General features: G+C 45.4%; 1 protein-coding gene across 1 annotated transcript in view; it reads left to right on the plus strand.

Annotated features, from left to right (window-relative positions):
* The window catches only part of LOC307076702 (dolichyl-diphosphooligosaccharide--protein glycosyltransferase subunit STT3B-like), a 46,173-nt gene that overhangs the window by 9,134 nt on the left and 21,442 nt on the right, over positions 1–15,597 (plus strand). Inside the window, exons 2-3 of the mRNA XM_079737790.1 lie at positions 13,294–13,402; positions 15,106–15,393. Coding sequence (XP_079593916.1) covers positions 13,294–13,402; positions 15,106–15,393 — 397 coding nt within the window. The remainder of the gene's footprint in view (positions 1–13,293; positions 13,403–15,105; positions 15,394–15,597) is intronic.

The raw sequence follows: 15,597 nt of genomic DNA on the forward strand, positions 1-15,597 counted from the left end.
TTACTGCCAATTTTAACAAGGTTTTCGATAAAGTGTTGTCTTATTGCACTAGGATTGCATTTTTGCTAATGGTAGAATTGTCAGTGTTTTTGTGTGGTTTACTAGTTGCAACGAGAGGCTGATGGCTATTAGTGCAACAGCCCTCTGATACACATTGTGTGACACCGCACAAAGGAAAACAAATGTCCTCCTAGGCTATTTGGAGAGCACACAGATGTAGCTTGCTCACAGCCTGAACCCCTTTTCATCTCGTATTTCCCATAGTCGCATGTCATATTCTTTATCTAATCTGTTTGTGTTGCCGCAACACGCTGGTGTGCACCATGTAGTCAGGAGGTGGAAGCTCAACCAGAGCACATCTTGATGTCCTCATTGTGGTTTTTAAAAGCCTAACCCGACATTTATTAAGTCATTTTCTTGCTTGACTGCTGTGTAGCTGCACATTTGATAGGTTTCATATAATATCCACTATTGTGCGACAAATTGTAATGGCGAACCAACAAGGTGCAATTTGAAGTCTGTTTAGCCTCGGTATACAGAACTTGATCCAGGGGTTAGTTTGTTCATATGTTTTTATTTATTGTACTGTCTACTTGGGTGTTAGTGCTGATCCAATACATAATCCCATTGAGAGCGAGCATCCTTGCATTTTTCCTTTAGTGGTGAGAAGAAATAGCCTTTCCTTCTCACCAGCGCTTTTGTGTGTATTTCTGTGCACAAAAGGCCTGAGATTGACTTTTGGCTCAATTCCTCTGATTAAATAAACATCTTGACAAGGACTACATTCCTGACTTTCATTACCTTAATTAAAATTGACACAGCCGCTCCCGAGAGGGTACAATACTGTCGGATGTGAAGACTTCTTTAAACCAATTCAAATTAACACGATCGCGGAATGAAGTGTTGTGGCCAAATTCTTGTGCAAAGTGAAGTGTTTTGGCTGGCCCTACCTAGCCCTTTTCCCCCGTCCACCATGATGCCAAGGTCTTCTGAGCGGGTAGACTTCTCCTCCCGCCCCCCTGTGCCTCTTTGAGGAGCAATATGGTGAGGTTCATCCTCAGTAAATGAACAAATGAAAGCTGCAAAGTAGAATAATGGCCTTGCCTTCGGCCGCTCACAGCTTATTAATCACTGAATTCGACAAGAATCGAGAGCTTGTCTTTGTGCGGCCGATACATATTCACTGAAAAACTGCAATTAAATTTGTCGGCCCCACTTAAATAATGCACAAAGCATTACAAAACCTAAAAGTCTAGTTTTAGCTCTATTATTTTTAATGAACGATGAGACACTTGGAGGTTAAAGAGTGTCAGGTAATTGGAAAGTTGGGATTCGAGAAAGTTCAAACAGAATGACCTCCTCCGGCTCATTCAATTGCTCCCAGCTTTGCTGCTCCTTTGTATTATTTTGTATTATTCTGCTCCCCTACCTTCCCTTCCCTGTCATTTCTAGGTTTGCGCTGCCGGAGTTCTGCTGTTCAGCATTCGCCAGCCGTGAAGCTGCATGCCTGCTGCTGGGTGCCAATTAGTTTGGCCCTGAGAGTTCTTCCAGCAGATAGCTTGTCTCTTTGATGTTGACCAGCCAGGGTCCTTTCCTCCTTCTGTTACAGATACTCCTTCTTCCCCCCCCTGCCTGTCCGCCTGTCTGTCCACTTGCCTGGCCTTGTCTCTGTGCTTTATATTGTGTATCGGTCACATTGGCTCACTTAAAGTCCCTCTGCTCGTCTTACTTATTACCTTGGGTGTCGTCGTCTCCCAGGGCTCCTAGCTCCCGTCCTGTTCCATTCCTTATTCGTCCTATCAAGCCGACCGGTAGGTATTTCTCTCCCAGTCCCTGGAGGAGGTCCTCGGCCTGCTATTCAAGGCCGGGCCGACGAGTTTGCCAGTGGAACAGGGAACGTTGGGAAGCAGAGACGAGAGCTTTGTTTTCTTTCTGGCCAGGTAAAGAGATTAGAGGGGTCTGGATAAGGAGATCTGTGCAAGAATGATTGGATGCGGCCGGATTTCGGTTTCCAGGAATGGCATCGTAGTACCCAGTCTGTCTAGGCTGTAGAATAAGATGAATGCAAAGTCGTCCACATTCTTGAGTCACTGGTGCTTTCTGCCTTCAAAGGGTTTCAAGGTCTAGAAACTTCCTAGTGTACTGATTTAAGTTTTAACAAGTTTGCTCTGTTTATTTTCGATTTTGTTGTATATTCAAACCCCTGATTTATTGACCAAATCTCAATTTGACCTATGAAATAATAATGTTTCAGAAAAGAGCAGTCTTGTGGAACTCTTTTGTGAGGGTTTTTTTGTTCGTTTTTTTACCCTGTAGTTTTCGGAAAGCAAGAAGCGTGTGACGGTGTATCTTCTTCTTGTTCTCAAACCTACGTAAATTCAGTACATATTAAACTGAGGTCACTGCTGCTGCTGTTCTTTTATAACTGAAAAAGCAACAGACAAAAGTGGTCCCCATTGCAGGGCCAACAAACCCTGCGGTAGCACAAACTTGTTTGTTACTGATGCATATTTGATGTGTCTGGATCCATAGAACAGCCATCATTTACAATGGCTCAACTGTGCCATGAATTATTGCGTTGTTTTACCCTGGTCTTAAAGCGATGATAGATGTTTTTTCATATTTGTTGAAATTCTGTTTAACTCAAGACAGCAATCAATAAATCCAAAGCGCTGTGGTTTGTCGCAGGCGTGCAATCATGTAATCCAATCATTTCATTCCGCCCGAGTAAAGTGATTGGATAACCTACCTGTCCGTCTACCTGTGTGTATTCCACAAGGCTGGCTGAGCTATTGCTAAAGCTAGCGAGCTAGTCATGTGTTTTGGGGCCGTGGCTTTGACGGTAGGTGTGGGAATCTTTTGATTTGATACTGTGAGAAGGTTACATGATCCACCTCACTGGCTAACCATGCACAGGTGTGGCTGGTTAGACCTCACGGGCCGTACCAAGTGGAGCTGAATGGAGCTTTTGAATTTTACCCAGCCCTATCCTTGAACATTGTTCTTGTTTTGTGTAAACTCCATACCAGCCGCATACCCTACAGAAACTTTCAAATCGGTACTTACTCTAGGTGGTTTCTCCATATAGTCTACCCTGACCTTAGTGTGCTGGGTCCTTCAATGTGGAGATGGATGATGTCAGGGCATCTAACGCGGCATGGCTTAATGTGCCAATGCACCAAGGACAAGAAAATTGGTGGAAGTAGTGTTGCGTAGCATGATCACCCCTGTGAGTATTAGCGGAGACAACAAGAGAAGAAAGAAGCTGATGTGACCCGATGGGTCTAATGTAACATTCATATTCAGGGCGGATCCAATGCTCAGCAATTCACATTGCCTTTTTGCACATGTGCACATTGATGTATTACTTATGATATATTACACACACAGCCCCCCCCATCCTCGGATGCCCTCTAGAGTTATGATGAAGCTCACTGATTTTCATGGGGGTGTGGCGAATGAGGCTGATATCCAGTGTTTGGGGAACCAAAGGCCTGTGCCCCCTGCTGCAGTCCTACAGAAGGAGAGGAATCATTCCATGAAACATATTAGAAGGCCAGAGCAGACACTTGGAAATGCTTAAACGCTCACTCCCGCCAGAGAAGAAAATTCGACGTGTACAAGAGGTTGAGATGGGAGACAGGTTTTATAGGTGAGGCTAAAGACTCGTTGATTCTGGATGGCAGCAGGGTAGAAAACATTATGGATCTCTCAAGGCCGAGTAATCCTGACTAAGGCACGTCATAATATTATATCACATTGTTATTGTCTAGCCCCGTGTTCATTTCAGTTATGATCAGTCCGATTCTGCGAACATAAAGTCTTATTTTGATCTTGCTGGCATTCTGTGCCCAGCCAAACTGCTAGTGTGATCAGTGCTGTAACAATTCCCCAACAGGCCCAAGAAATACCAGCCTCAGTTGCAGTATTACGTGTAATGTTTTCAAAGTAATTTGCCCACATAATGATGGGTAGCACATCACTGGATGAGCTCTGAATGTGTTTCTCTGGTCAATAGAGGTAGGGGGATTTCAAGGGTAGGCTAATGATTGCTGTAGATATCTGCTAATTAATTTTGCAGACATGGAGAGTATAATGTTGGGTACACACTATATGGTTTTTCAAATTTAGAAAGCATGAGCGCACCCACCGACACGATACTACTCTGAACTCTGCTGTCCCTGCTCGCCACACTGCAGGATATCGGATCGTAAATATTGAACCGGTTTACTATTTGCGATTTCGATCGGTGAGGCTCTGATCGTTAAAAACACTCAACATACCACCCACACCACAGGATAGTCTGGGTAAAAATCGGTAGAGCTATCAACAAACAAGGGCTTTACTGAGCAGAGTCGGAAGAGGGAAATCGGTCAGAATATCGGGCGAATTATCCTGTAGTGTATACCAAGATTAACTTTCAAAGAACTCATAAACAATTTCGCAAACTTGGTCTATAGTGAGGCAAAAGGGAGGGATGCAGCAGAAAACCGAGAACAGCAGAGAACATTTCATAACCTTGTGTATTCCTCAATCGTTGAAGGATGCACCCGTAAACAGTAGTTGGGCAATAGGTGAGCAGAGGGTGTCATGACAATCAAGCAACCACGATTGCCAGCCGAGTGCAGGTTTTGGCTTTACTACTTGTGTTTCTCAGAAAAAAGGGTGCAGGCCAGGGTTGTTTATATAAACAGCTCTATTATAGTGGACTCTGGTGTGTGATTCCTAAACGTTTGACTGAAGGTCAATCACTGGCAGATATATAGCTGCAGTCTTTAAATTGATGTAGCTTAAAATTTTGAGTAGATGGCAATCTACAAAAAGTGGGGAAAATGTCTGACTAACTAACAAGCTGCAACTAACAAACTGTACAAAATGGATGAAAACAAGAGCCACTCCATTTTAAACTGCCAATCAAGTGTTTCTGCGATGTGTGGTGCTATTCGAGTACTGCAAATGCTCCTCAAAATGAAACAGACAGTCCCTAGGCTTCTAATTTGGCGATGCCTTAATGTGAGTCAAAGTTCAGCGAGCGGGTTTCAGAAGCATCTACACATCACCGTAAAGAGGCGGCGGAGTTTGAGGAGGGTAAGAGCTTGAAGGGTTTGTTGAGTCATTGGTCTGCATCACCTCGTCTCTGCCCACGACAGGTCTAACCCCCTCACGCACCTCTCTCTCTCCGCAGAGCCCTGCTCCAGGATACATTCCCTTTGCTTCCTACCAAATACTCTCACTTTCCTGATGGATGATGGGAGCCTTTTGAAACTTTTCATGTTAAGAAGGCAGCTTGAAGATTTCCTGATAGCTTTTAGACTAGGTGTGAACGATAATAGGGTGAAAATTATGCAATATATTCATGGTGTTGCAACAGTGTTAAAACGACATCAGAAATTCATCCGTTTCTGTTAATGCATCTTACAAATCATGCATCAAATTTTGCCTAATGTGACACGAGTAAGGAGGCACATCAGATCAGATCATTGAACGTGGTGTTTCCAGTCAGCTTCAGGTGTTTTGAGTGTCAGGGACGTCTTTCACCTTGTTGGGTTTCCATCGATACGATGTCTCGGGGCCGTTTTGTCTACCGCCTCGGAACAGGATGAGATGTTCCAGGAGTGAATGAGCATCTGAGTGGGTGGGCTCCCACTGTGTTGAGGGGGGAGGAGGAACCTGATTCACCCGGACACAGCGCTGAGCTGCTGCTGCCTCCGTGGCCCGACGCACAGACGCTGTAGTCCATGTTCAGATGGGCTTTTAGACCTCTGGTTCTGCCCAGCGATTCGTTAACATTATATGATAGGGGACAAAAGGTGTGCGGTGTGAAAAAACGGCAGGCTTGACTTTTTGGGGTTTACACAACGAGCAGTATTGAATTATTGCTCGGCTTTGACATTTACCTTTTTGACTTCTAACCATTTGTGATGAAATAAGCACCAAAGGCCTGGACGTTGCATTGGTTGAAGGCTACCGTGGTGATGGTATAAAGGAGAACACTAGAAGCTGGTCTTGCTACTTTACCTCCTCTTGCAGCACACTGGCTACTGCTCAAAATGAATCACAAACACAATGGGGGGGCCCTGTTGTTGAAAATGATGTACAAATACAGTCTGTCTGAAGTTGGGGGACCAATCCAAGAAAGTGTAGGCGCCTGTGGTTAAGTAATCGCCACGGCCCACCTGCTGTCGGCAATTTAGAGAATGAATGGGTTGGGCTGTTCTGTGGTAATTTACTCAAATCCCTCGGTGTGTGTGTGTGTGTGTGTGTGTGTGTGTGCGCGTGTGCATGTGAGATTAATAATATGATTTCCGATCTCGCCTACAATCTGTGGTAAAAAGCTGTTGGCTAGTGGAAAACGAGAACACGTCCAGGAAAAAACACCTTGTTATGGGAAGCGGGTCCCTGGAGAGGCAAGTTGGCTTGTTGGACCTCAGCCCACCCTTGGGTGCTGCCTGTTTTAATAAGATGGTTATACTTGGGAGCAGTCATCCTCACGTCGTGCCTGTCACATGCCTGCTCTTAACCAGGGTTTAGAGGAATTCCAGGAGACGTATTTAACAGATTTAATAAAGGTTTTGTGTGGAGTTGCCTCTGCTGTGCCGGTCTCCCCACCCACTCCCCCTCTCTTTGCTCTCTTAAAGTGGCTTAGTTTCTTCTTCCTCGCCCTCAAACCGCTGCATGCATCTCTCTCTCTCTCTCTCTCTCTCTCTTGCTCGCTCGCTCGCGCTGATTCACTCAGCAAAGCAAACACAGGCGAGGAGATGTGTAAATCCAGATCCTTTTTTCTTTCTCTCTATCATTCGGTTTGTCTCTCATCTCAATCTGAATGCCTCTCCGCCACATGTCAGCGTCACTTTGTCGGCAATATTTATTTTCCTGCAAAATATTTTTTTAGTACCTTGGCTGAAATGCTGATGTGAGGAAAGTATTTGACTTTTACGTGAGACTATGTCTGTGTCTCGCCGCAAGAGTTGGTTAACGACCGTCCGCCAAGTCTACCAATTGGTGCAACATACTGAGTATAGGCCTTTTGCCAGGGGAGCAACGATTCTCGGACTGTGATCGGTTCCTGGTTGCTTTGGGGACAGGAGCTCTAATCACTCTAATGTGACCATTTGGTCCAGCAAATACCCATTGGTGGCGTGGCGGTTCTTTAACCACAGTCTCCCTCAATATACCCGCCAGCCAAGCTTCTAGCTCCTCACCTGTTTTCCTACCATCTCTTGGCTCCGCCACCCTTCTCCCTCGCCCTCCTCTTCAAACGCCCCCTCTCCCTCCCAGGGCGAAGATCTGCCAAACCTCTGGCCAAACTAAAATACACGTCTGGTGGGGCTGCTGACCCCTAATTTCTGTTATGATAGGCAGGGTTCTTTCATTGTTGCTCTAGTCTCCCCTGGTTTAATCGTTGTTGAATCTAAAACGTGTTTGTTCGCCCAACGTTTGCGGGCTGGCCGGCCAGAGTAGGTGGAGTTCCCCCCCGCATTCAACAAGTTTTGCAACAACACCACTACGACATCCACACTGAAAGTGAAATGGAATGGATGTGTGGTTGTGTAATTAAAGAATCACGTCACTCGATGGCAGCTGGAAGCTCGATGGAAGGTTGTTTTTAAGGAACAAAGAAATTTGATATCCAACAAATATTCACACTCGGAATAATAATAAGATTATTCCGAGTGAGGTGGGGAACTACAGACGCAATAACGGTTATGAGTCCCTTGTGTCTGGTGGTGTTTACCTTCTGAGGAGATGGGACTTCGTCTCTCTACAGAGCCAACGTTTGGTCAAGATTTCTCCACAATAGGCGAGTAAAGAAGTACCCTGCAATAAAATGCAGCCTTACCAAAAACGCAATTAACCAGATTGGTATCATGTATAAAAATGTCCGCACCGGATGTACGATTATATTCACAGTTTTCCCACCAGCTCCAATAACAGTAAAAAGCTTGTTAAAACTGCTCCGGTGTTGGTGTAACGTAGAATGCATATAGTACTTAATAAAACCGATTTTTGCTGCGGGTGAATTGGTGGGAACAATTGCAGATATATTTTTGCCCACGCAAAAGAAACCGCCTACAAACGAGTTGAGTCTACTCGTGGAGTTTCAGAGCGTGTATCAAATCGGTTAATTTGTATTTATTTCATCTATATTAATATCAAGTATTCAATGTAGAACCAAAATGTATAAATGGTTAGGATGTAACACCACATTTGGACCACAAAGGATTACGACTGTGGTGGACTAATAGTCAGGGTGCATGCTTTCAGTCAACCAGTCAGTTGAGTTCTTGTTTCTTAGTCCGGCATTGCCCTAGCCCTTTCTATCGACTCGTCAGGCCCTGTGAAACGAAGCTTCATCATGACAAAAGGAAATGTAGCCACTGCGATGGGCAGCCATGATTTGTGGTTTGGGGGAGAAAAATGTATTACATCCCTCTTGACCACCCCGGCTTCCCCATTTAATTTCCCTTTATTTACTATTCAGCGCCCTGAAGTAAGGCTGCCACACGACTGCACTGGTCAGGCAGACACTGAAGCCAGACACTGTGTCATACCAGACCCATACAGACCTTGAATGTGCTCCCATCTACCCCACAGGCAGTAATCCGCCTGGCACACGTCAGGAAAATATGTCGTCTAACAATTTCCTTTTATTATATTCTTACCTTGATATTCCGTATTTCCACAGACACTCAACACGGCAAGCCCATGAATGTTGAAAACAAGCCTTTTTATTATACATTTAACACCCGAAGCTGCTCGACAGCTGTATTGTGCGCGCTGGCAGGCTTAATATTTAACCAACGTTATTGTAAGATCTTACGGATTCCCTCTCTAGTAAGCCCGCTACAAGCTGACACACAGATGGCTAGAGTCAGTCTTTGGTTCGTTTTGCATACAAACTGCAAACGGTTCATTCCTTACATTTTGTCCTGTGTTCGTTTTCACACACATTTCTACACACATTTCTGACATGTAGCGCATTAGGGATGTGATTCGGCACGGACCAAGTGATTATATTTGTGCTGATACGATTTATATTGTGATTACATAAAGATAGCAATCCTCTTAATATTTCTATGCGATATTCTATACCTTTAGTTTTTTGCAATTTTATATTGAGTGTGGTTTAACGTTTTGCTGTCTGTCGGTGTCTTTTTTTAAATTGACTACCAAAAACTCAAGGCGTATAGCGCCCCCTGTAGGGCAGTTCACGTATTGCTTCCACTCACGTTACACCGATGAAGTCATCCTCACGATACAAATGTTGCAGGAACAAGTAACCAGATACTTGCATGAATTGATATATATACTGTATTTATGTTCTACAATGCTTACGGAAGTACGAGTCGACCTGGAATCGGCTGTCCGTGTTGAATTTCTTTCCTCCTCCCAGCCTGGTCTAAGAAGCTTACATCAGTAGTGGGGAGGCGGAGATTGGAGGGCGAGTGACAGACAGACGGATGAAGGAAAGTCTTGACAAGGGAGGCCGGGTGGTGGCAGGCCTATTGATATTTGCCTGTGTGATTGAAAACACAATTCCTGTGCGGGTGAAAAGTAATTCTTGATGGAAGTTGAGATTAATACAGGGTTTATACTAACCGCTGTTGTAAGACTGTGGTATTGTGGGAACATATGGCTGCCGTAGCATTCACTGGTGCACACCAGTGCGTTTTCTCTCTTTGTCTCTCTTAAGCCTCACACACTGCCGTCCAAATGTTGTTTTCTGTTTTTGTGTTTGTGTGTGTGTCCAAATGGGTGTGTGCGTATGACACCTTGTCAAGCCAAAGTGTGTGTGTGAACCTGTTTGTGTGTGTTTTCCACCTTTCTCTGCATCCCCTGTCATCAATTCAGTGTGATTGGACCTGCTGTGTGTTTCTGCCTCTCAGCAGGGCGCCAGGGCTGCCCTCTCAGAGAGAGACAGTGTGTGTGTGTGTGTGTGTGTGTGTGTGTGTGTGTGTGTGTGTGTGTGTGTGTGTGTGTGTGTGTGAATTTATATACATTTCTTCTTAAATTCCCCTTATACCTTTTGTATTTTGGGGGAGAATAAATCATTGTGCGCCACAAAGTAAAAAAAAAAGGGCAGTTTTCAAAATGTGTTTTTAATATAACTTGACTGTTGTAAGTTATTTTTTTCAACACTGTTGTCTCACTGATGGATATTAACCTGAGTGGAAGAAAAGGTCGTTTTTACAGGCAGACTGACAACGCAACAGGAGGCAGGACTCCTTGTCAACCGGTAGACAGGTGTACTCTGTGGAGGAAATGGTGGGACCGGGAAGATATAAAAACAATTTTCCAATTCTTAATCGAATTTCAAGTTGTGGAACGAGCCTTGAATATTTAATGAGTCAATAGACAACAACAGGGAAATATAGGTGCTAAGAAAAAAATAACATTGATTAATGGTTTCAATTGAAAGTTCACCACCACCATTATCAATTGTTGAAATGAAACCGTTAACTGTGTCGAATTGAACATAACCATAACTATTGCGCTATGCTGGTGGACTGGGCCGCTAGAGTTGTATTGCACACTTTGTCAGCAAACGCCCCTCAAAAAAACACTTTCTCAGGACAAGAGCTCAGCCAAACAGGTAAAAGTGGGGTGCATAAACGAGATTTCCTATCATCAGCGCATTAATGTTTCAGCAGCTTTTGAACGGCTCCCTACTCGGATTCAGCCCAACTAGTACTCTCAACCTGTGCATAAAACAGCAGGTGTTCTTGTGTTGTACTTCAGCCACCCATCAGAGCCCTGAGAGCGCCTTCTGGTGAGTGGGTCACTCCAATATTTCCTACCTCTTAATGGCTTGAGCAGAAGTTGTGCGAGACAAAAAGGAAAAGCCTGTACTTGTTAAAATACTTATTTTGAAAAGAAAAATACTTTTATTTTGAAAGGACAACTATTGTCTTGAGGTTATTTCTTTAATACTTTGTGCTGAAGACTAGAGGTCTGGACACAGGATTACTAGACTACAGGGTAAGCACTGGAAGGTTGTACTTAAGCTAGCCTAATTGTAGACGAGGCTAGGCAGAGGCTTATTCATCACAATTGCTACAAACCAAGGGTAAATGGCATATATATATATATATATATATATATATATATATATATATATGTGATATTCTATCCAGTGGCTACTCAGAGCGATTTCCAATATTGACTAACATTCACCCATTTATTCAACCATTCATACACACATTCACCCACCGATAGCGGTGTCAACCAAGCAAGGTGACAGCCAGCTTGTCGGGAGCAGTTAGGATGAGGCGTCTTGCTCAGGGACGCCTCGGCGCTCAGCTAGTAGGAGACGGGGATCGAAATAGCAACCTTCTGGTTACCAGCTAACCTGCCCTACCTCCTGAGCCATTTGCCGCCCATAGGGTGAAAAGTGAAGGCTATACTAACAAAATTCGAACTCAAATGACATTCATATAACCCAGTTGTGCCAAAGCTAATGCACAAAAGCCATTGTGGCGAGTTGGCAACAAGAGTGCAATAATGGTGTGTCCCGACAATATAATTACACAGCCTAACAGCTGTTATGAGCAAGAGAACACTACGTTCAGTGACATGTCTGCCCTGGACAAAGGGACAAAGCAGCGATTAATAAAGGGCTGCTTAATCACTGTGGCAGCAATTCTATCTCCCTACTGATGAAAATATATACTTTATTTTCCATCAGTGCAGCCATATGATTTTGACACATTTTGCTGTCCACAGACAAAATTGATTCAGGCACGAAATAGATTGGGTTGGGAACGCTCAACCCAATCTATTATTATTGAAAAATTATTTGATCTGGCCCCAAGGCATCAGAATTCAACAAATTATGGAAAAGTTACAAATAACTTTGAACAAAGCGGCGGCAACTGAAAATATCACGAGGGGGTATGTACATCATCACAGCTAGATCTCGATACTCAGAATCCCCTGTGATTCGCAGCCATGTGCAGACCCCACTCGTCTGCCCCTTGAATAGTCTGCTTAGTCAATAAGATCCAATCTGCCGTCCGGCCATCACCCCTCCCCAGTCTCCTCCACGATTCTCATCAGCGACGTCCTCCACCCCCCCACCATCCCCACACACCCCGTGTGCTTCCAACGCCTCGCCGCTGTAAATATCATAATGGTTTCGGTTAAACACTCACTTCCATCGTCACCGAGTAATCATCCCTCCCCAAATTAAATTGGTTAGTCTCAAACGTGACCCAAGTCATTTCCCCAACCACACTCACGACGGCCACCTCGCCCACCCGATAACGCCGTTACCCTTCAACCTGTTGTCGAACCCTTCCCTCTTTGCTGGCTGGTCTCCGTGGCACCAGCCATGGATGCTAGCCCGAGCCAGGAGCTTCCTGCTGGCAGCTGCCCGCTCACCGGCGCCGTGGCTCTGGTATTGGCGCTCTCTGAGCACACCTGGTGTTGGTAGCGAGGTCACAGAGATTCTGCACCAGCTCTAGAGCCCTCAGTGGACAGCAGTGTTCAGTGCGAGCGCTTTACAGGGTCTTGGAAAAGCCAATCTGCTTCCCTAACTGTCTCTCCCTCTCTGTCAGTGTTTCTCTTTCTCCCTCTTGTGTGTTGGTGGGAATCAGTTATTTCAATAAATTGTTGTCTTGTTATTTCCTCTGTTCCTCTAACCTCAAACTATGGTGTGTACTGGCACATACTCCTCTTGGCTCTTTTGGGAATTTCGATTTGCCTTGTTGTCGATTCTTTAAACTCTGTTGCCGTCTTCATATACTTTGGTGCAGAAGTTCAAGTGAATGTCATTTTTATCTCATTAGCCAATTGAGATGAATGTGCTGTAATCCAAAGAGGCTTATTTATATTGTATCCATGGTGTCTCTTGTCCTAATTAAGCTTGAATATGAATGCAGTTATCCAGTTTCTCTTTTTTTTTTTTTTTAATGTATTTCTGCGACATTAATATAATTTTAATATTATTCAGTTGGCCGGTAAAGGAATACCGCTGGGCCAATCTATATCATATTTTTGAGGGAAACAGACCTAGTCATTGAGGGAAAACTCCTAAGATGCCTGTTAGGAGGCATAACACTCTGTTGGTCATCAGCCAACACGGACTAGCTCCCTGGGATAACGGTGTTATTATAAACACATTAAAATGCCCTCATGGTTTAGAAGCAATTACTTCTCATACGAAAGTAATAATCGTTTGAGCGAAGACCAAGGTGTGCGTGTGCGTGTGCGTGCGTGCGTGCGTGCGTGTGTGCATGCGTGCGTGCGTGCGGTCCAATGTAATGCTCACCCTCTCTACTTGTGTTTTCGCAGGTTCAACTACAGGTCAACCCACCACCTCACCACCAATGGTTTCTACGAGTTCCTGAACTGGTTCGACGAAAGAGCATGGTACCCCCTGGGCAGGATAGTAGGGGGCACGGTGAGTTGAGTGTGCAGTGTGTGTAATGTCTGTACCGTGTGTGTGTGCAGAGCCAAAATTCACTTTTAGCCTTTTGTCTTTTTACCTGCCAGAGTGGAAGAATCTAGTGTTTGCTTTCATACGTCACCCTGACATTTTGCCTGCCAAATCTATCTATCTGGTGGAAGATGTTCATTTTGGTGTGTGTGTGTGTGTGTGTGTCTTTTAAAGCTAAACTTTTCTTCTTCCACTTTTTGACAAAGCAGACAAGAAACATCAGCCTCACACTACCTCCTTATTAAACACTCTCACCCATCTAATATATTAATCGTAAATCAGTTCATACGGTATTTCTTGGTAAGAAAGTGTTACTTTCTCCGTGTATTTTGCTTATGACAGAGCTCACTCATGTCCTTGTTATTATTAGGGTTTACCATGTGGTATACATTAAGTGAACTGAGTATAACTACATTTTAGCATGTGGATACATTATGAGGCGCAACTCAAGTATTAGCGTTAAGTATAATTACATTCTAATCAAAGCCACTCAGTAGACACGGCAGAAACCTCAATCACAGTTTTACGTCGTCCATACATTTTCCCTTATAAATTAACCCGGTGTAGGAACAGGATAGTGTTCAATCCTGCTCACCTGGCTCAAGACTCCTGGCTGCACCCGATATCGCATTAAATCGCTTGAACTGCAAATCTGCTTGTCTGTGCGACACCTCCTCTGAGTGTTCAGCCTCATCCGAGCGGCAGAGCAGAACATTCCCCTATCAGCGGGCGGGCACGTAGCCGTGGCTAAACGCCCCTGCACCAGCGGCGCCGCGCTGGGTCCCCTTAGTGGCTCTCACAGGGCCCCTCCCAACACAGAGTAGCTCTGTCTTCATGGAGCCACTGGGAGACCCAACGGGCAGGGTCACTTTAACAGGACATTATCCCACCGCTCATCCCTTCTGGCGCTGGGCTCCCCTCCCCGGCCTGCTTTTATATCCTGCCGTTAGACCCCCGGCCACGCCCTTGGTTGAAGGGCGTGTGTAGGCGGACCAGGCCAGCTCACTCCCCCCAAGAGTTGAACGTGGGAAAACATTTACAAACCAGTACCACAGACAAACTTTGTTTGTTAATCCAGCGCCCCAATCGAAAGCCTTTCATTGACGTTATTTCATTAGAGTGGTTGCAAAGCAAGCCACACTTTTGTTATCATCATTTTTATTAATACATTTTATTAATTTTTTGTCTGCGGATTTTTGGTCATTATTCATTCCTGCACATCGTGCAGGAATGCGGCGTTGTGTCTGGTTATAGACTGGAGGTCCCTGGTCAACGAGGTGTTTCAAGGGGACATCAGCCTGAAGAGTCCCCTGGAGAGGGCTGCTCTGATTAAAGCTCTGCAAACACATTCGTCCTGTCTGGGTCTTGCATAACAGGCTTTGAAAGCTATGCACTGTGAAACATGTGGGATGGTGTACCCAGAACGCTGAAGCACAAACACACGCGAACTGACTGACCCGTCACTCTCTCAGTCAGTCAGTCAGTCACAATTGCCCCAAATCCTCACCAATGGGTTGGCAGATGAAACAAAAAATACCAAAATGTAATGCTGAAATAACAATAGTGTTCGTTGATGAAAGGCTTAGCCGAATGTCAAGAGGCAACGACATACAGTGGCTCACTCCCCTCTCCCTCCCTCCCTCCCTCCCTCCCTCCCTCCCCCCCAGGTGTACCCGGGCCTGATGGTGACGGCGGGCCTCATCCACTACGTGCTCAACCTGCTCAACATCACGGTGCACATACGGGACGTGTGCGTGTTCCTGGCGCCGGTGTTCAGCGGGCTCACCGCCATCTCCACCTACCTGCTGACCAAGGAGCTGTGGAGCCAGGGCGCCGGCCTGCTGGCCGCCTGCTTCATCGCCATCGTGCCCGGCTACATCTCCCGCTCGGTGGCCGGCTCATTCGACAACGAGGGCATCGCCATCTTCGCCCTGCAGTTCACCTACTACCTCTGGGTAGGTCGACCGCGCGCACGCGCACCTTTGTACCGTGTGTGTGTACAATGTTTGTACCGTGCGTGTCTGTAGCGTGTGTGTGTTTGCAGTGTCTCGAGTGTGTGTGTGTGTGCGTGCAGTGTGTGTCTGTAGCGTGTGTGGGCACTGTATGCACACACAAAACACCCATTCGGGGTGTATGTGTATGTGGTCCACGCACACACA

Source organism: Pollachius pollachius, assembly GCF_949987615.1.
Source record: "Pollachius pollachius genome assembly, chromosome: 1".
Lineage (NCBI taxonomy): Eukaryota > Metazoa > Chordata > Actinopteri > Gadiformes > Gadidae > Pollachius > Pollachius pollachius.